Consider the following 22,465-nt stretch of genomic DNA (forward strand, 5'->3'; position numbering starts at 1 on the left):
TATATACTTTACCTTCTAAATTTGGGTATTTTCATATATTTCTATAAAGAGCTCCTTTTCTAAAGAAAGATTACTTGTCTAAAAATGGGCACGGCCACCGAGTCCTCTTAATACGAGTACATTTAACCAATAAAATGCATTCTTTGGTGATTCATCCGGGATATGAAGGTGGCGATATTGCAGAAAATTTACATAAACCATGTTAGCTTATAGAAACCGCCAAATCGTCTCTTATGGAATCTGAGTCTGTCATCATCATGATTATTTCGTGCAGTCCGTGATACCTGAAGCTTTCCGATTTAAATAGACAGGCCGTTTTGAGAGATATTATGCTATTTGATATGACTATTAAAAGGGTTTTTTTTTCTTCATCTTTAAAGATACAGCAATGAACAATGAAAAAAGAAAATAAATGCTGAACCACACTTGTAGTGTCTAATTGTACCACAATATGCAAGATCGACATATAAATTACAGTGAAGACTAAGGGATGCTGACGAATGAACTCGGGGAAACTACCGTGTGCACTCGGGCCCCCTGACGTTATTAATGTGATATGCATGAAGCGACCGCTGTTAAAAATTGTTGAACATATAATAAAGCTTTTACGACATGATAACGAAAAAATGAACTATGATAGACTGTACTCAATCCCGGTTTACAGTACAAGAAAGATGATGTTTCTTCTTGAGGATTAATAGAATCATTATATACTCCTGGGAGATAGTGAAATTCCAGCAAGGGAACAAGATTTACGGTCTAGGACGAGGCTTTGCAGAGCCCTAGACCGTGAATTTTGACCCCGAGGTGGAATTTCACCATCTCATATGAGTATATAATGAATGATCATTGTTTTACATTATTTTACATTAAAAAACGATGTCTGACAACTTTTTGTTATGACGTTCAAAAGATTACTTTCGGTTTGTCCTTCCGCGCGCTTCAAACAGTGCAAATCAAATTGAGAGCATACGACAGGTTTTTTTTCAATGAAAATATAAATAATTGTTATTAATTAAGCAAAACTAATACTTGATGGATAATCTCAATCCATTATTTTGCATTTCCCTACAGCAGACACGTTTGTTTACGTTTTGAAGCGGTGTAGTAATACACAGCTTAAGACGTAAAGCTGTCTCACACTGGACCAACCGATCTCACAACGGTGGTAATACGAGAAATGGTTGGTATTTGGGGCGAAAAATGAATGTCAATCACACTGTTTACGATCCTTAAATAACATCATAACAGCAATATGATCTAGATTCGTCACGTGTCTCCTTTTGCGTTATTAAAAAAATAAATCAAAGGCCGGAACGGCCACAAAGGCGTCGAGCTGACATTTTTTTCTTTTATATAGAATGATACCAATAATTTGAATTTCTGTACTAATAGTCATATCAAATGATATTAGACTTAGAATAGAAAGTATTTGAATTATGTTTTCTGCTGCTTTAAAAACAAAAATCGGTATCTTTTCTTATAAAATGGTGCTTTTTTAATACAATAACTCATCATAATTGCAAAAATCGAAGAAATTTCAAAGTTCAAAAATAATTTGTTTCTTTCTGCTTCAAACAGTCTTTGAACAACTTTCATAGGTTCATAATTTGAATACATTAACAGTGTGTCCCTAATTATAATAATAAAACATACATTTATTTATTTCAATTCCCGTTTGAAACAAGATTTCCTATGGTATGGTTGTTTACAAACAAATCCACAACACGTGCTATCTATAATGCTCGACCAAACTAACTGCATTATCGAGTTTACTTTTTGCAACGAAATTACTAGATACGCTTATCGCTTACATTTATTTTGGAGACCGTGCCCGATAACAAATAAATTTACATCTAAAATGTTATTTCTATCGGGCACGGTCTCCAATTAAAATGTAAGCGATAAACTAAAATAATATCTAGTGAATCTTTACACTTAGGCCTGATTGTATTCATCCGCCATTTCTTGATTAAGCAAATTTATTCTTATGCAATGAGTTGTCAATCACCAGGGAGGCAAAGTTGGGTTTTTTGTACACAATTTAGTTGAATAAATGGAAAAAAAATCTTGTAATACGTTTAATACTTTTAGGAACTTATTTCTTATGCGCATTTAAAAGGCGGTGCAGCGCGTGAATTTTTGGACGATTGCCAATCCAGACGATCGCTAGAAGGCTGCCGAGCATTAGCTCGACGCCTTAATAAAAAAAACACGAACAAATATTAAGTCTTTTATTCCTATTGTCATGACAACATAAATTAAAAAAGCATCCACCCAGAAAAGGATGAATATCCTCCTTCCACTGTCCCCGTAGTTTTCACAATTCTGACAGTGTCCCCGGAATTGAGAGAGTATATAAACACCCCAGTGCTGCTATCATACTCGTCACCCTTATTCTCCTCTCCTACGATGTCTAAAGCGGTGATAGTAGACCCTCCTTTGATCTGAATAACCAGCCGTGTTCTGAGAGAATGGCCATTGGTTACTGCATTCCACGTGAAGAGGTAGGTCCCGGGCACGCTGCACGTGAATTCACCCGTCAGATGATCATAGTCGTGGTGCGTATTTACGATAACGTCATTGAACACTATGTTGGTACTGGATGTGTCGCTTGACAGTAACGCAGTGTAAGCTGGCATTGATCTGTCTATGTAAAATGATAGAATTTTTCATTTGTTTGGCTCAGTATATGGCGGATTGACTTGAAAACGTTACAAACTTCGTATCAAAAAGCCTATAAAATATTGATTAAAAATAGGATTTAAACATGTGATAAAATTTATTCGTGATGGTATATGACACCTATCTATAACTGGCTGTCTGTTTAAGAATATTCACAACTCGTCGGGTAAAAATCATAAAATTTATCAACCACAGGGTTTTATTCAAACATATCTTTTTGTTTATGGAATGTTCAATGAGTCTGGACTTTTATTGCATATGTTCTGGTCCTATTAGAATTTAGATACCATTGTCATAAACTATGAAATATAGAACAAAAGAGTTAGAAGAATTAAGTGAAAGCTGATACTAAAAATAATACAATATAAAGGTCATCTTAATCTTTTAGAATTTGGTATAAAGAACGGCAAAGAATTTTTTTTGCTCATCTGAGCTGAAAGCAACTACATATATGTACTTCTCCAAAACCAATGAGCTAATTCCAACCAAATTTGGCAGAGAGTATTATTGAGTAGGCAGATTCAATTTGTTAAAATGAAGGGCAAATCCTTTTATTTATTGAGACATAATTATGAATTATTGGGTTTTTTCCAAATATCTTCCTCTAAAAAAAACCTTAAAGCTGAACACCGCTCGTAAATAGCGTACCTGGTATATAAACCTTTCTATTTCGTTACACCTGATTGCACACCTGAAACTCGTGGCCGACAAGTAGTATTCCTTCTGTTGTCTTTGGATTTTATGCATTTATTTCTTATTTTATGTGCATATTCTGTTTGCAAATAATGCATTGACCAATTCTTTTGATGTTACTGTTCTCCTGGCTTGAAAAAAGTGTGTAAAAGAACTATATATGATATTACTCAATTTTGGCCCCCACAATTCGCTATTTTTAAAGTGATTCAGGTACATTAATTTGTTGTGTTGTTTTATAAAAGAGCTGACATAAAATATGTTTTTCACCTATTTATTTGATTTATATGCACTCACTGGGAGTATATGACGTCAGAAGTGACGCTATTTTTATAATTCAATCAAAATCAGTCCAAAATTGACATTTTTCTTATCTTTTTTCGAATTGAAAATATAGAGCGACTCTTTAAACAAGAGCGAACTTTTTGTCAGTTATAAGTACTGTAGAGATACATCTTTGGTAAAAATATTTTGTTTGTTCAAGCAGTCGCTCAATGTCTCCTTAAAGAAAAACTGCCTCAAAACAAGCCGTTTTATGCTAAAAATGCGGAAATGGCGGTAAAAGGTAAAATTTTTTGATGTCATAGTTTTAAATTGTTGGCACTAGAATGAAAATGAAAATTATGAAAAAACTTCAAATGTATATTTGAACAAATAAAACAAAGAATTACAGTAAAATGGCCATGTTCATTTAAGGGGGCCATTTTAGGCTCAAACCATATAAAGTCCATTGATAATTTTATCGCGACCGAGTAACACGGCGAGACAAGATGTACGTCCACACAGGTGAGACCTCTACAGCGAAGTACTTGGAACTGTTTAGAGGTCTGATCCTTATATAGGAGTCGAAGGGACAGCAGTGATGAAGGAGAAATATGGCGTACAGTGCCTATTTACATGCGGTGTTCAGCTTTAACCTTGAGTGGAAGGTAAGAGATGTGTTTCATGGGCCTCTTGATATCTTTAAGACTCAATTCAGGTACATGCATTTAAAAAAGTTCGATAAAGACTACATCTCTAAAATTTGATATTCTCTGGAGTGGTCAAAACAAGGAAAATAATTAGTTCTGTACTAATTAACAACCGGTTTTGAATAAAGGAAAGACAATGAAAGGTATCAAGAAACAAGCACTACATTCTTATTAGTAATGATTTGATTTAAGATCAATCAAATAATTGTTAAAGTTAAATACTTGAAACTTTATATGCGGAAAATGTTGTTGTCCCTCTGTACCCAACAAAGTGACTGCCTGCCCCGCGGACATTATCTCCAGAGTTTAGATTGAAGACAGCGAGAGAAGCAGACGAATCCGAGTGGATACCCTCTGAATCTGCAAATGTCTGATTAAGAAAGAGGAATACTCATGTCAGAGTCTTGCTGAGACGTACATGTTATTTACCGAGATTGGTTAATTACTGGTTCACTTAGTATACCGGTGTGACGTCAATGTAACCTTTTAGAATATCGAGAATTTATTAAATCAATAAAACATTCGACACTTTGTGATAAATATATTTACATTTTCCACATGATTATGAAATGTGATTAATGTTTCTAAGGAATAAGGAGTCTTGACTTCGAGTATTATGGGTGATGATTTTGGTGGGGGGATCAAACGCTTTATGATAGATTTGATCATGTTAGACCCCAATGGCCAACTCATAATATACAAAGATAGATAAGATAGATCATATACAAAGATAGATAAAATATATTTCATATTAACTACAATAAAATAATTTTCACATTTTGTTCAAATAAAGTTTAAATTATTGACAATTGACTTTACGTTATTTTTATTTCATAAACGCCATTCGCGTAATTGATGATCTGAATTGGACTATACCTTTCAAAGTCGAAAAAAAAGTGAAGCTGTCATAAAGAAATTACTAATATATATATATATAATATATATATATATATATATATATATATATATATATATATATATATATATATATATATATATATATATATATATAATAATTATACTTACGTTATACATGTATCAATAACACTTACGTTAAGACCGGTACCCGTGTTTCTGTTGATTTGAATGCCTAGGTCACTGTATTGGCCCCCGGTTTGCTCTCCAGTCAGCCCAATGACGTACAACCCAGACTCTTGGGCCGTAAAGCTTTGGTTAGTGGACTGATAGCTTCCCCTGTTGTCGTAGATGACGCTGTTAAAAGGAATCTGGCTTGAAGAGTAGCTGTTGTTCAGCGCTACCGTGAAAGCTACTGCGTCAACTAAAAATGAGACACATGTAATATCAAACAATGCACTTGTAAAAATAACAAAACAAACCAACAAACAAAGAGCAGTTTTCTCAAATCTTATTCTATAAGACATCTTCAATTTTCACGTTGTATCTAAATCAAATAAATGTTTCCCGCATAAAACAAGTGACTTACTGTCCAGAGGACTGATTTGCCAACCAGCGAAGAATCCGTTATTTGGGTCTTGGCTGCCAGCCCGTTGTACGACGACTTCGTCGTTCGTGTTCAGACGCAGCACGACAAAAGCGGTGCTGGAGTCGTCAATGGACGACATCTTTGGATCAGTGATTGCTGCCACGCCGACAGCACGACCGTTCCTTGTCAAATACGTTTGGACGCTGTGGCCATGAGAATCAATTCCGAAAGCAAACATGTAAATGCCCGCGTGAGGACAAGTAAATAGCCCCGACCCAGCGTTATATCCACCGCCTATATTAACCGAGGTTTGGTTGAATATAATGCGTCCACTGGATGAAACTGACGTGGATTTTGCAAAGAAGGCGACATTAGACGACACGGGGGCAGACGTTGTTGACATCACTGTTTGAGCTGTGCTGGATGCAGTTACCCCATTTGCTGAAAATAGTCAAATGTTGTAATTTTAAAAATACATATTGTTATAAAGTCTGCTCTCACATTGACCAGTACTAGATCCATGAAAAAAAGTTGATATTCCAGATCGCATTGCCAGAGCGAGCGCTTTTGTTTTATCATCTACGTATGTTCTAAAATTTTGTATTTTGTTGTAAATGCCAAAAAATAAAAGTATCTTAGGTCTTATAATGCTAGGTTATTTCTTAAAAAATGATAAAAGCTAGCTTTCGTTATCCACCTTTAAGCTCGGAAAACAACATCGGATATGTTTTCCGAGCTTACCGGAAAGGCCCGAGTAGATACGATTGCTCCAAACAGTTCCAATGGTTCTCCTAATCTCTTATTTTTTCTAACCTCAAAATCGAAAGTATTTACTATAAATACAGAATGATTAAAACACAGTTTATGAGTTATGCCATCGCCTACGTGAAGCCTACGCTTAATTCACCATTTTGAATTGAGACTGCCCCAACCCACCCAAAACACAATTCCAGTGCCTTCCTATTAATTATTATTAAAATCGATTAAAAAAATTAAACCAATGGTTAACAAATCTTCTTTTGTATTTTAAGATGGCTACAGCGCTAGCTTACCCATTATTTAAAATGATTACTTTGTAATCCTTTCTATTACGCTCAGCGTTAACAACACACTTAGCAACGGGTAATACAACGAAATGTTACATGGTTCGCCGTAAAATTCATAAAAGCACGGTTTATAAAAAAGCGTAAACTGTTTCAAACCATTTTATATCGTATAAAACTAATAAATATTGAATTCATTGCTTATAACTTATTTATTTTTACTCTTCATTGCAGATAAAAACGGTTATTTGACCTTTAAAATGACGTAAAATTGTACAAAATTCAAACGTAACGTCAGGCGTATTGACATGTTTTGACGTTAATCCTACTTTGACGTAGGCAACATTCTTTATACGACATAAAATAATTTTTAGCCAATCAGAAAGCGCGTTACAGCCAGAATTAAATTATTTAACAGTATTTGTGCGGGCATGAAGGGTGCAAGCATTGCAGAATAAGGGCGCTTTCCATTAACGTTGCCTCGCCGGCGACGTTATCGGGAAACGGTGACGTTAATGGAACGGTTGGCAACGTCACAATGATCCAACGATGACGATTGCAGCTTGAAACTGATACTTATCTTAAAATTTGATCCAGAAATTTTGGCTATTTGCAGTTTTAATGTATTTCAATGTAGTAAGACAAATTGTAGTTTTAGAAATACTGGTTTTGTAGAATTTGATAACCTCGACGCCATATTGTTTCCTAATCGGCAACGGCATATTGCGTTGCCACAATCGCTCGCTGGCGACGCGCGTTCCAGCAATCGGCGACGAAGGCAACATCGGCAAATCCGGCGATGCCGGTTAAATGGAAAGCACCCTAAGTATATAATACTGTAACCCGCGTAGACAAGGTTATAAAACATTTTCCCTATTACCAGGATGTTGTTTAAAAGAGCAATCTAAAATAGTGCCTGTTTTGGAAGGAAACAGTCGAAATAACACCACCCTCCCAAGCAGGCACTATTTTTTTTTATTATACTGAAGGTCTTTATTTTAAAATAATTTAATTCTGGTTGTAACGCGTTTTCTGATTGGCTATAAAATTACTTTATATCGTATTAAAAATGTTGTCTACGTCATAGTAAAACGTAACGTCAAAAACCGTATCAATCCGCCTGACGTTACGTTTGAATTTTGTATAATTTAACGTCATTTTAAAGGTCAAATGACCGTTTTTTCTACAATGAAGAGTAAAAAAATAAATTATAAGCAATGAATTCAATATTTATTAGTTTTATACGATATAAAATGGTTTGAAACAGTTTACGCTTTTTTATAAACCGCTTCGCGGTTTATAAAGCGTAAACTGCCCCAAACCATTTTATATCGTATAAAACAAATAAATATTCTATTTATTCCCTAAATGAACAAAACATTTTTTGGTTGTGATGTATGGTACATGTAAGTATAAATAGAAGGATTGTAAAATATAACAAATATGTTCTACGGTAAGGTTTGATTTTTCGACAACAAAAATAATAATGCTCAAATAAATTGAAAACCCTTCATATAATTAAGAGAGGTTTTTCGATATCAAATCATCTAAGATTCAGTAATACCGGCTGGTAAGCGCGTAGATTTGAAATAACCCTTTCAATAAATGTTTTACTATATAAATTCATTTAAAAAATCAATGATTTGGATAATTAGGTATCTTTGTTTCATTTTTTAACTCTTACGAAATAATGCATAACTAGAATTCGAAATGCTTAACTGTGTTGGGCCATACCTAGGTTACAGTTGTTATTACACAGGTCGCCATGGCAACATTGATGACACTTATCGCCGACAGCTCGTCGTCTGCCAAATGCTGAGGGATACAGGGCAAGGGACTCGCACGTCTGAAAAATATATTATTTTCAGTTGTTATTTGTGGGTTTTTTTTCAGTATAGTTTTTTAGTTTCACCCATACAATTTAAACATCAAAATCGTAAAAAGAAATATATGACATTATAGCGAGCGCAGCTCGCCGGCGCGCAGCGCCGGCGCGAAGCGAGCTCTACCGGCAAGGCATGTGTGAATAGAAAATTCGGACTAGTTGCACATTCATTCAACGGATTTTTTTGGCGTCAGTAAATCGGACCAGTAATGCCTTGTTTTAATCGTCCCAGTAATTCCCTGTAAATATGGTTTCCCATTTCACACTCTCACGAGAACAAGATAAAAGACTATGTACATCATGCATAGTAAATAAAACCATTACATAAGACTAACAGAGTTGTCGTTCCTTTCGAGTGACGTCACAATGGATTTCTACAGAATTTTTCGGAGTCAGTAAATTTCGACCCACAATGCAATTTATCAATGTCGGACGATCTCACTAGACTTGATTCCTTCTCGCGAGAATCAAAGTAAAACTTTTGAGAAACAGATAAATTGTGTAATTTCAAGAATATCATGCTTTTTAAGTAAACAAAACAGTATATTTCACTTAGTTTTTTTTCTTCAGGGTTTTTTCAAAGACACAGACGACACTTGACCGACGTGAACTCTGACGTCACAATAAGGGGAAATTACTCTAAATATTTATTGTAAATCTGCTGAAATATAAATACCAAAAACTTCTCAAAATCTTGCAAAGCTAACGAATGGGGACATCTTTTTTTTTTAAATAGGAAACAGTTGTAACTTGCTCTCATTTGGATGAATGCTCACATTTATTTTATTCACGATATATTTACAGTAATTTCCAGGAACGTTTTTTAAAAGGGGGCGCGGTAGCATCATTCAAAAAATATTTACAAGCAAAATGAAAAAGAAATTCTCAAAATCAGGGAAATTCTAATCCGGGTGAGGAATGGTGAGTGCGTAGTATGCATTTAGCTCTTTAACTGCTCAATGGTATCTTTATTTTCATATTTATTACATCCTCCGGGGGGGGGGGTCCAAAACCGTTTTTCTCATATGATCAGCAAATTTTTTTTATACGTTAATTATTTTTTTTTTTAAAACGGGGGGGGGGGGGGCTCCATGATAAGTCAATTTTTAATATGTAAGTTTAAGAAAAATGTCTGCTGCAAGAAAAGAGGAAATAAACTGCAATAAACATTATGTTAAAATCTTTATTATTCAACAACATTGTATCTGAGTTAAATAAATAAACAATCTTATAAATTATGAATAATGAAATTTAATAGAAAAAATAGGCATGTTTATATTTTTTTTGCATTCAAATTCATTTACGTTACGTTGATACTTTTATTTTTATTGATTTATCATAATTCATTATTTGATCACATGCTGCGCTCGCCCCAACGGTTGCCCCGTAAAACATATTATTTAACTATAATAATATAGTGACATATTTCTGCCCTTACCCGCAATCTTAAAAAATATGTATCTGATATTATTATAGGTAAATAACCCAAAATTAAATTTACTTACTGACGCCAGTATCAGACAGCGTGCGCGTAATTTGCAAGATAATTATCTCGTTATGCGATGGACTTCATTATTAACATGCCATTCAATTACTAGCATGTTTACATGCAAGATATTCATGTCAACAGGCGAGTTACTTAGGAGTCGTTAGATTCCGTGGTCGCTCAATTTTTTGTGGAATTCGTGGGTACCTATCATCCACGAATTAACATCTTCCACGAATTGATAAATTAGGTTAATAAATTCATATTTTCTTTCGTATGATTAAGATAACACACGAACTTAGGTCCCTACGAAGCTAAATATGTTGGCATGAGACTTGTCCTTTTCAAGATGCTGCAATGAAATACAATTCTCTCGCATGAAGACATAAATAAGTTCACATCAATATTATTTATTACCTCGTATGTTGACATAATTAAGATAATCAATCTCAGATGTTGACATAAATAGCTTAGAAGTTAACATAAAAAAGCAAATACACGTATTTCGCATGTTGACACAATTACCTTGCAAATAGACATGATTCATTTGTAAGTCGACATAATTTGTCGCATGTACATGTAACATAATTATCTAGCATGTTGACATACATTTCAAGCATGCTAACCATAATTCATTTGCAGAAGTGTGCTACCATAAAACATAGTTTTCACTTCTGTAGATACTGAGCCGCATGTCAGTATAATTATCTTGTATGCTTGCATTATTTTTTTGCTTGTAGTCAGAATTAACTCGTTTGTTGATATTAATAATTCACATGTCAACATAAAGAAGTCGCATACATGTATCTACATGCTTTTATCGAATGTTGACATATGCTGCATGTTAACTTACTTATTTTGGATGTTGACATAATTATCTTGAATGTAGACCTAATTAATCCCACGTTGGCATAAATTTGTTGCATGTAAACACAATTAATTTGTATGTTAACATAATTTGTCGTAAGTTTGCATATTTTTTTCGTATATTGACATACATATGATATAAGTTGCATGCTAACATAATTATTTTGCTTGCTGATAAACATGTACTGTTTTTGGTTTTGGTTTTGGGGGGGTTTTTGGCATGTTAACACAGTTATTTTTGATGTTGACATAATTATCTTGAATATAGAATTTAAATATTCGCATGTTGACATTAATGTGTTACAAGTAGATACAATTCGTACATGTATGTTGACATGATTTGTCGCATTTTTACATAATTATTTCGTATATTGACATACATATTAAGCATGTAAAATATAACTTTATCGCATGTTGACATTGATATTTATTCATTATATAAGTATACTTAGTTAACTCGTTTCTTGGTATATAAAAACATGAATAAATCTGTTTACATGTTTTAATATCGACATAAATAAGGCACACAATTATAAAGTAATTTGCATGCATACTGTCAGACACTGCCTATATAGAAGTAAATTTTTCCAATTTCAGAAACAGATCCTAATAAAATATTCGTAGCTTGATCTTGCATCTAAAACTACATGTAATTATATTGCATGCTTACATAAGTTTTATGCGTGTTGTCATGGTTTCATCTTGTATGTATGGGGCAGAAATATGCCATCATATACATGTACTATAGTAATGGTAACAACAATACTATATAGGGTTAGGTTGTCCCCCAGGGCCATTCAGACTTGGATTGTTATATCGGTACAATGTATCCACATGCAGTTCCCAAAAATAGCCTTAGCATGGACCACCGTGAACCAATTTCTGTACATAAATACAATTACCTGTCCATGCTCGCACCTACTGGTAAAATACCGCTGTCCAAACACCGTTCTTTCTTCTACCAAGCATTTCTGAGAAAATATGACAGTTTCAAATTGATTACACATTTTCTGGGGCTTATTTTACTATCATGCCAACACATTTATACATGTATTTCAAAAGAAATGTTCTTTTGTATATATCTAGTAGCACTCTTTATAGAAACAGATAAATGTAGCAATTTAAAATTATAAAATAAAACTCTGTCCCAAGATATATTTTGCTTAATTGCATGATATTTATAAATACCTCAGGGTTCAAACGGTGTTCATTCAAAAGTATGAAAAATTTCCAAGATTTCTCAGTCGAAACGCCCCTGTTAGCTTATGAGGTTTCAATATAATGCCAAGAAATGTGATGCCTACGGGAATTTTGTATTGCAGGAAGCCAGGTGATGATATCGTTGTAAAATTGTGCGATGTATTCGGAGTGTATTCCGAATGGAAAAAAGATGTAAACATTCCCCATTATAAATCTCCGTAAGACTTTTTTTCGTCCCTGTGAATTTTTTCGAGTGAAAGATGATAATGTGTCAATGAAATTATCTTGGAAATTATCCCTTTCAACTAATTCAATTGCACTTCTTTCACAGGTATGTGTACTTTTATTAAAAATCGTCCAAATGTGCTACATAAATATCTTGGGACAGACTTTTTTTTATAGCAAAGTTCACCTCGTTAGAGCTGCAAGGAGCAATTTTATGGCAGTCGTGCGGGGCGTGTATATCACGACAATCGTAACACAATGGGCCTCTGCTGGTCGGGTAACCTAAGAAAATTTACATTTTCTTAAAAACACGTTTGAAAAATAAGAACTCAACAAATAATTTGCATTGCAAGCAAAATAAGAACCCGGCAGTACCCCGGTGGTAGCATTAAAATGTTGCGCAGGATGTTCCAAAAGTGTGATAGGTTATGTTGCATAAACACTCACCGACGGCTCCGCACCCCTCGCTGTTACACAGATCCCCCACGCAGCATTCCGTACACAGGACCACTCCCGGGATATGAGAAGAACCGTCCCGCTTCGAGTTGATCACTGTCCTGTTGACAGTCTTTGTGCAGTCCTGGCAACAAAATGTTTATTCTGATTTAAGAAATGAATTTTATAATTTTTCTATTGGTCGCCATATCAAAGGAAAAAATTGACCGGAAAACTTCATCGCTGTGCGTTATCATTAGATAAAACATTTTCAAATCATAAATTGTGAAGTGTCATTGATAAGAAATGTAAATAATGAAAATGAAGCGGCGCGTATGAATACAAAACAACAGCAACAATTTTCAAAATGGATGCGCCTTTAGTTGAACAGAGCTGAATTTAATGGATTAAACACAAATAGAGAGTTGAATTCTGAACCGGCTGCATTGAAAACGAAAGGGAAGCTTGTGATGTTATTCACTCCGCAGCAAGATTCACAATAACATGTCTTAATGTGAGTTAAATCGCTTGAATATGAAACTGGGCATAACCATGCAAGGAGACACGATCGTGGACGAATATAGTTGATATGTCGACAAATAATAGTATGTTTGTGCGCCTTTGTAAATGTTGTGGTAACTGGATAGCATGTGAGGTACTTAAATAAGGAATAAGGAGTCATTCTTTGAGTATTATGAGGTGATAATTTTGGTCGGGGCGTGATCAAATCCAATAAAGCCAGAAGGGCTTTATGATAGATTTGATCACGCCCCGACCGAAATTATCACCTCATAATACCCAAAGAATGATTCCTTATTCCTTATATTTATATAATTTTAGGCCATCGTACGATTAAATCTTTAATTAAATATGAATAAGCAAACCCCGCTGGCGCCTCAATTTGGCTTTATGAGTTATATAGTACAAAATCGATACGCAGCGTTATCACAGGAAAAGACACTGGAAAATGTAAATATATGGACATATTTACATTATCCAGTGTCTTTGCCTGTGATAACACTACGTATCGATTTTGTACTACATTGTAATTAATAAACCATAATACAAATATTTATATATGAATATTTAATCGTACGAAGGAGTTGATACACTACTCATATCGTTGGTTTTCTATGCTTATTCTGATGACCGATCATGCACGTGTGTTAATTGTAAACTCATCGTTACCAAATTTGAACAGCAGTATTACCTTAAAAGTGTATATGCTTTTAATTCGTTATTATAATTCCTAGATTTGGAACAACCATCCTCGCCATAAATGTTGATAGTTGATCTCAAGCAGACGGAATTGCGAGAAGGCGCTTATTTTTTAATTTTCTATATAGTGAATTAAATAAATATGTATTGTTTATTTCTGAAGGTTAAACTTTAAATTTTGTCTATTTATAAAGTTGTATTTTGTTTGCTGACAACTAAACAGACACAACTTAACATTTTGTTGAACGTGTTTATTTTGGAAAAATTGCCTTTCACATGCACACAGGAAGTACTGTAAACCAACTTTTATTCGTGACGAATTATTATCGCAATTTCGCACGCGAACAAACGCTGGTTTACAGTATGCCAAATTCGTTGATGATAAATATTGATTAGATCATGAAAAAAATTCACCACAATTTAATTTCACAAGCGTAGGTAATTACCGATTACTGGTCGAAAAAAAATATATACATGATATTCTTACCAAAGAAGACATGCATCCAGTCCAGAAGCTGGTATCTCCATTATCTGTCCTGTACAGCCTCACCCCACATACCTACACACACACTTCTCACAATAACTAGATATAACAACTGTAGCTATGGGTATCGTTAATGTTTCATTTATAATACATCGGTAAAGACCACTCCATGATTGGCCATAAATCGGTCATGCAAATCTCGAAAATAAGCTTAAAGTCGGAATCTAAAATTAAAAAAAAGACGGCGCCCCCGTTGAATTGCTAACGGTGAATCAATTTTGTGCGTACCTCTCCTTTGTTGCATGCTTCTATTCTGTTACACAACCGGGGCTCAAAAGTATTGGAACATCTCAGACACTGGAGAGCTGTTCAAATATACACATGACCATGGAAAAACTAATCAGGGATAGAACTGATTAATTGACAGTAGTCTAACCATTTTAATTTATGATTGAAAAGGAATAATTGGTCGAATAAGTACATCCCTTTTTTCCATGCAAGGTTGTGTTATTCTTTGAGTTAATTTTTACAAAAAGCATTTTCTATATCTTACTTACCTTCAATTCTGCTCGGTAAATTGGATAATGCGACAAATGTTGCTACAGACGAAAAACAAAAAATCCAGGATCAGAAAATAATGAAATAAGAAAATGTCAGGAGATCAAATCAATCAAAAGATGATGGCTGTGAAAGTGCTATATCTTACACAAAAAAATTCACTCACCCCAAACAAAAAAGATCATATTTGTCAGGTTGAATACGTTTGGATAATACTTAGAAAATGTCACACGCAAATTCAAGATTGTTTTCGGCGAGGAAGTACTGAGTTTTGAATTTCGCAATGTAAAAGTATGTTATCTTTGGTAACAGTATAAAATCATTGGAACAAAGATAAGGAAAACCGAGTAAGATGGTATTTATGAAGTGAAGAAATACTGACTGTATACTTGTAAGCGGAGGGTTACGCAATAATACCGAATGTCCTCAGTTGATCTTTGTATCTTTTGGAAAAACATGGTTCCAAAGACTTAATGTATTCTGCTATGTTCTTGACCAAAGCCGAGAGAACTAGCCTAATTGATTCCGACTCAAAAACAAATTAGCAGAGGACCCCTCAAGTGTTTCAATGGTATTTGTTAACTATGATAGTATCTTGTGTATCGACAAAGTGTGTGCCTTAAGGTGAGAAGCGACATAGCTTCTATTTTTTTCTCATATTTTTTGCCATCTTCGCAATATGAAGATTTCCACTATGTAAATCCGAAATTATATTTCATTTTATTTGATACTTGTCTATTTGGGTATATAGTTGCAATGAAAAATATATATTATGGCTTTATTCATAAGCACTCGGTTGCATTTTCCATGCAGTAATAAGAACAAGACGCTAACAAGCTTTAAGGTTGAATAACACATCATCACAAAATGGCTGACCGCTGATCGAAACGACACTTCGTTTTATTAAAAGGAATTTATTGACTATAATATGTAATTTACTCCATAGCCGAGTGGATAAAGTGTTGGACTTGTGATCTGTACATCCAGAGTACGAATCTCGCAGGGACTTTTGTTGTTACTTACTGAAATAATTATTTTTAATATTCATTTTTTATCCCCAAACTGCAAATTCTTCGCTTATTTGACATATGTACAGTTTATTTATCATTATATATTTCATTATCAAATAATGTCCTGTTAATTTGAGTGACTTTTTCCAGGTGTGTTATTCCACCTTAACGGTCACCTGAGCACTATAGCCCATGCACAGACCTGTTGAGGAATCTGATATATGAATTTTATTTATATTCTAGCAGGAAATAAATTTCCCATATTTGTTAACTTTTAAGGATGCTTTAATGTATATATTTATCATGGGTGATATAAAGATGGCTAGAATATGTTATTAATACCACGTCTTTTGTTAAACTCCAATCTTTTAGAAACGTCAACTACTTTATGCAGGGAGAAAAAGTGCCAAGCTTAACAAACATCAAACCTGTCATTTTTCGAGCTATATATATATATATATATATATATATATATATATATATATATATATATATATATATATATATATATATATATATAAACAGCATTAAATGCTTCAGATTTATAACCCAGATTTACTCTACACTTTTCAACTGTTACATTTTGATACTTCTTCATTCTTTGTCAATCATCTGACTTAAACCTACGGTATTTTAATTATGACGTCATGTTAGGTAAGAATAAACAGTGTAATATAAACAGAACTATTACATGAGTGTTATCCAACGCATATTGAGTTGAACATGTGATAAACATTATCAGTGTTGTTAGTGTATGTTAAAAAAGAGAGAGAGAGAGAGAGAGAGAGAGAGAGAGAGAGAGAGAGAGAGAGAGAGAGAGAGAGAGAGAAAATGGGCTTGGATGCATTTTAAAAGTTTATGTGAATGATATTGAATTTTAAGATTTTTGTTGTGAATTTTTAGGACCTCCAGAGAAGATGAAAATGAAAAAGATAGAATTAACAATTAAATTATTTCTGACGAGGAATAGAACACTGAAACATAATCTCCAGTAGGTTCCCCCATATTGGGAGACGTGCCCCATTACCTAGCCAAAAATCCATTCAGCTATTACTAACATCATGTTTAGAATAGAAGGGGACATAAGAATGAGACAGCAGTGGAGTTGTTAAACCATCCTCTACAAGTGATATTATATAAATAGTGCCTGCTTGGGAGGGTAACTGTTGAAATTGACACCCTCCCAAGCAGGCACTATTTATTTTATTATACTGAATGTCTTACTTTTAGAGAAAATTTTACTGCTTTTATATAGAAATGAAGTTAATTTTACGGCGAACCGTACGCGCATAATTTACGCGCATGTAACAATTCGTTGTGTTACCCGTTGCCAAGTGTGCTGCTAAGGTTGAGGGTAATAGAACGGATTATCAACTGCGTCTAAACCAATAAGATTTTAGTATTTAACATGAAAGTATAATAATCATCTATGGTTGATTTCTACCCCCCTTCCATATGTGAGACTGGAACTCACCCTTACCCTTTCACAGTTTGTGTTAAACATATTTTTATCTTCCTACACCATGCAGTGTACATCAAGTCATCGCTAATTATCCTCATCTCTCGTGGCCAACTCGGCATACATACATGTATGGCTATTTTCAGTTGAAAGAGAGTCTTTACGTTTTTTCTTATTCTAATGCATGTTCAGATAAGTAAACTTAATATTAATTAATGACAGACATGTTTTTGTTTGATATTGATTTTGATTACAAAACTCACTGAGACAAGGTGTTATCAACATGACCAATAATTATGCAAATTATAGTTAATGATCAAGATCATGATATGATATAAGTAAAGCTATTGTCATAATATCTTATACATTATTATATAATTGATATGACTATCTTCGTTCAAATCATGTAAATATCACAATTGCAATCACAAGATATGATGAAAAAATTATACAATATAACATCATATAATATCATATGAGAGAATATTGTATCAAGTGATATGATACAATGTTATATAATTTGATATTACTGTGTAAATCATACTATACAATATTGTATGATATTATACAATATCGTATTACATAGTGTTTGTATATGTTGCATCATGTATCATATGATACATTATGTATATTATGATTTGTATCATATCATGAAGCAAGATTGACTCAATTTAAAGTGGAGCTCTTGTTATATTATAGGGTCTTTGAGTATTCATTCATTCTTTAAAAATCTTCCTCTTTAATTCTGTTAAAAACTTCGTGCATGGATAGGATCCGATGAGCAGGGAGATCTCTACCAAAAATTGGATTAATATTCCCAGGGCTAGAGGGCGGTCAAATAGTTTAACTTTCTTCCATTACATGTATAAAACACTAGCAGGCATTCAAGTACACTCCTGTGATGAACAGAAAGGATTCATCTGGAATTTTGAAATTCATGACCACCGATTTAGGGGTACTGGTGATTTTTTTTTTTGGGGGGGGGGGTTATCATATATAGTCATATATTGAACATTAAAATATATTTACATTACACATATTTTTGGCTTGTAAAGTGTGTTGAAAGCTACGGCAGTTATAACACTATAATCAATATAAACGATGTAATGATCTATAACTTGTTTACCAATGATATTTTTGTATCTAGAAATTACATAAACTCTGGTGCTTATATTAATAACATTGCTACATTACTTAGATTTAGAACAACCAACCTTAAACTGCCGATTGAGACAGGCAGATGGAACAATGTACCTAGAAATTAACGATTTTGTAATTTATGTAAAAATAACATTGGCGATGGATATCACTATATTATGATATGTCCAGATTTGAAAGAATATAGAAAAAGCCTATTTACCATCAATGTATTTTAGACGATCAAATGCTTTCAAATTCTTTGAATTTTCATGTAAAAAATTACACGTTATTAATATCTTATGTAAATTAACAATATTATAAATAAGAGAGTCAGTTGATGTGTACAGAAGAACAATCACTTTACAGTTACTTAATACAATAACTAAGATTAAACATAATTAACATAAATGCTTTTGATCATTTTAAAAATAAAATGCTTTCTTTGGTGATTAATGCGGGTTATGAAAGTGGCGACATTGCAGAAAAAAATACGTAACCCGCTAACGCGGGTTATGCATTTTTTTGCGATGATCGCTACCTTTATAATCATTTAGCCTTTGACCAATTACTGGTACAGTGTCAATAGCATTTATAATTCACTCCCTTAATTTCCATCCCGTAAATGTGCCTGACTTAAGCCAATTCATCTTACTTAGTAGAGATGATAAGAATTCCTCTGTTCTCGTGTTCTTATCTGTGGAACTGGACATCACAAACTTAGGACATTACCTCTTACAGCAAAAATGTTGATACCAGTAGTGGTGTTGCTCATATCCGTATTTGCGGAAACAACACAATCCGAGTACTGTGCATGCATGCAAAAGCACGGTCAGTATGATTGAGTGCATTTAATTGATGAGTATTAAACAGAACACTGGAAAACTACGTTATACTATAATGTTCACTTATAAATAAAATATTTCGCGAATAGATAATTAACTAAAATGTTTTCATTTTTTATATAAGAAATAAACGTAGCATTTTGCTAATCAAGAAAAAAATAATAACTTGTCAGAGTGGTTAAAAAAAATATAAAGGAATGAGTCGATGCGAATTTTCATTTTAATTGTTAAAGTGTTAAAGTAGAAGATTTATTGACGACTGAAGATCGATTTTTTAAGTTTGTTTTAAAATCAATCTCACGTTTTCAGCTTCGAAACTTTTATGCGCAAACGTCGACGTTACTTCTGCTAAAAGATTGGAGGACAGCCGAGGCTTCCGGGTTATAAAAGGAAGTTGTTACGACGCTTTATCAGGTTAATGAAATTAACTATACCAATGAATAAGTACATGTATTACATAAAAAGTTTTGGAGATGCAGTAGGTGTTAATGTCTTTTCTTAAGATAAAAAAATCTAAGAAATTGTTAAATCGTACGTATATCAGATCACCAGTTAAGTATGCCTTGTGTAAAACATCATTTCAACCGATGAAATGATTGAAAAAATTCCATTATGCATTTTCTACTTTTCATAAAAGAGAGGACTTCTAAACTCTAAGAGCGTGAAATATTGTATAAAACCTTCCCAGGAGGACTGCAATTGCTAATTTATGAGGTTGATTACTTTAGTCTGTCCCAAGATATTTTTTCCGCATATTTTCTTAAATCATTCGAAATTTATAAATACCTCTTGATTCAGACGATGTTCATTCAATTATATGAAAAAATACCAAAATTTTCATTTTTTAAAACGCCCCCTCTAGCTTGTCAGGTTTCAATACAAAGGCTCAAAATAGAAAGTCAACGGGGATTTTGCATTGCATCAGCCATTAATATGCTCGGATGATAACGTTGAAAAATTGTGCGAGGTAATCCGAGTGACTTCCGGAAAGATGTAAACATTCCCCACTATGAATCTCCGTAGGAAATTTGTTTTCGTTCCTTTGAATTTTTACGAGGGAAAAATGATAACTTTAATATGTGAATGAAGTTATCTTGGAAAATTTCCCTTTCATCAATTTCAATTGCACTTCTTCCACAGGTATGTGTATTTTTATTAAAAATCGTCCAAATGTGCAGCATAAATATCTTGGGACAGACTATAATATGTTGCATCGTAAATTAGGTTAAACTAATTTGGGTTTTTGAATATGGTTTTACAGTGCAAAAACGTTTGTTTTTGGATGGGGTGTCTGTCAATACTCCTATAGGAAGTGTAGGTGTTGATCAGAATGGTGTCTCGGCGAGCGCTAACGTAGGAATTGGAAACAGCTCTATTGGCGGAAGCTTTAATGCTGGCCCAAGCGGTGTTAGCGGAAGTGCTAGTGGAACTGTAAACACAGGGTCTGGTTCCTTGAGTGGCAATGTCAATGCGGGCCCAGATGGAGTAAATGGTGGTGCTAGTGGAACATTAGATCTAGGCACCGCTGGGTCATTGAATGGTAATGTAAATGTAGGGCCTAGTGGTATCAGTGGTGGGGTAGGCGGTTCTTTGAATACCGGTTCTGGTAGTGTGAGTGGCGGTGTAACGATAGGCCCCAACGGAGTCAGTGGAAGCGCCAGCGGTTCTCTGAACACAGGAGCAGGTTCTTTAACTGGTAATATTAATGCCGGTCCAGGTGGAGTGAGTGGTGGAGCAAGCGGTACAATAAATACAGGGTCTGGTACCCTTAGTGGGAATATCAATGCTGGTCCTAGTGGTGTTAGTGGTGGAGCTAGTGGTACATTGAATACAGGGTCTGGTACTCTTAGTGGGAATATCAATGCTGGTCCTAGTGGTGTTAGTGGTGGAGCTAGTGGTACATTAAATACAGGGTCTGGTACTCTTAGTGGGAATATCAATGCTGGTCCTAGTGGTGTAAGTGGTGGAGCTAGTGGTACATTAAATACAGGGTCTGGTACCCTGAGTGGGAATATTAATGCTGGATCCGGAGGGGTCAGTGGAAGCTTAAGTGGTTCCACTAACATTGGTGGTGTAGGTATTAGTGGAAACTTAAATGGAGGACCGGGGACTGGTTTATCTGGCGCACTGAGTATCAACTCTGGTGGATTGGGATTGAACATGGGTGGATCTGGAGGATCGTCATCTTCCAGTGGATCATCATCCTCTCCCAGCGGATCAGCATCTGGTGGGTCCAATCCTATGAGTAACTTTTACCAATTGATGATGCAAGGTCCCAATGCCATGATGCAAGCCTTTCAGAGTATGATGAGCGGATCATCGTCCTCAGGTATACGATCTTGGCACTTATCAGTTCCATGTCAACTTCCATGCATGTTTCTCACATATTCTTGGTTGGCCTTATACTTAAAGCATGTCAGAGGTGAATATTTTACTCAATATACTCGACAGGTCGGACGAATAGCTTTAGTTATAACTTTTTTTTCAAATCTAATAATAAAAAAATCAATAATTTTTAATTATCATTATCTAATTAATATAATTTTATGACTTCAAGGTGGCCCTGGATTCAATGCGATGACATTTAATCAACAAGGTAATTGTCAATGTGTAAATTTTGATTTTGTTCCGTTTAAAGTATCTTTGGCTCTTTTTTCAATTTTGAGACACAAAATGAGATCATATGAATATGTGTATTATATTTTACTTTGCAGTTGGAGTTAATGCATTCATGCAACAAATGCAACAGCAAGGTTAACCTCTGTAATAAAGAATAAATACTTTAATTGAAATTATCTTCTTCTCAATTTATGAAACAAA

At 34.2% G+C, this 22,465-nt stretch overlaps 2 protein-coding genes across 3 annotated transcripts; one reads left to right on the forward strand and one right to left on the reverse strand.

The window, feature by feature from the left end:
- Positions 1 to 2,221: 2,221 nt before the first annotated feature.
- On the reverse strand, positions 2,222 to 15,504 carry LOC128164527 (uncharacterized). 2 transcript variants are annotated; one of them, XM_052828446.1, is made up of 12 exons: positions 15,361 to 15,504; positions 15,194 to 15,235; positions 14,925 to 15,001; positions 14,640 to 14,711; positions 12,947 to 13,079; positions 12,687 to 12,781; positions 11,977 to 12,045; positions 8,592 to 8,682; positions 5,794 to 6,234; positions 5,402 to 5,628; positions 4,572 to 4,719; positions 2,222 to 2,650 (listed from the first exon to the last, which is right to left on the reverse strand). In XM_052828446.1, the coding sequence occupies exons 1-12, from the start codon at positions 15,377 to 15,379 to the stop codon at positions 2,262 to 2,264; spliced, it is 1,803 nt and encodes a 600-aa protein (XP_052684406.1). In that variant the 5' UTR covers positions 15,380 to 15,504; the 3' UTR covers positions 2,222 to 2,261. The 2 variants fall into 2 exon arrangements, with proteins under 2 accessions (XP_052684406.1, XP_052684398.1); XM_052828438.1 differs by having other exon boundaries at positions 8,571 to 8,682.
- A 3,975-nt stretch (positions 15,505 to 19,479) lies between these two features.
- LOC128182019 (uncharacterized) lies at positions 19,480 to 22,437 on the forward strand. The gene is made up of 5 exons (XM_052850651.1): positions 19,480 to 19,631; positions 19,955 to 20,059; positions 20,907 to 21,974; positions 22,203 to 22,241; positions 22,360 to 22,437. The coding sequence occupies exons 1-5, from the start codon at positions 19,547 to 19,549 to the stop codon at positions 22,401 to 22,403; spliced, it is 1,341 nt and encodes a 446-aa protein (XP_052706611.1). The 5' UTR covers positions 19,480 to 19,546; the 3' UTR covers positions 22,404 to 22,437.
- The last annotated feature ends 28 nt before the right edge of the window (positions 22,438 to 22,465 follow it).

This window comes from Crassostrea angulata, chromosome 1, assembly GCF_025612915.1.
Source record: "Crassostrea angulata isolate pt1a10 chromosome 1, ASM2561291v2, whole genome shotgun sequence".
In the NCBI taxonomy this organism is placed as follows: domain Eukaryota; kingdom Metazoa; phylum Mollusca; class Bivalvia; order Ostreida; family Ostreidae; genus Magallana; species Magallana angulata.

Coding starts and splice junctions, on each gene's coding strand:
- LOC128164527 (XM_052828438.1), bottom strand. Junction 15,002..15,193: donor TTTACCGAGCAGAATTGAAG/GTAAGTAAGATA, acceptor ATATTTGAACAG/CTCTCCAGTGTCTGAGATGT. Junction 12,782..12,946: donor CGAGGGGTGCGGAGCCGTCG/GTGAGTGTTTAT, acceptor AAATTTTCTTAG/GTTACCCGACCAGCAGAGGC.
- LOC128182019 (XM_052850651.1), top strand. CDS start 19,547: ATGTTGATACCAGTAGTGGTGTTGCTCATATCCGTATTTGCGGAAACA. Junction 19,632..19,954: donor TGCATGCATGCAAAAGCACG/GTCAGTATGATT, acceptor TCACGTTTTCAG/CTTCGAAACTTTTATGCGCA. Junction 20,060..20,906: donor TTGTTACGACGCTTTATCAG/GTTAATGAAATT, acceptor ATGGTTTTACAG/TGCAAAAACGTTTGTTTTTG.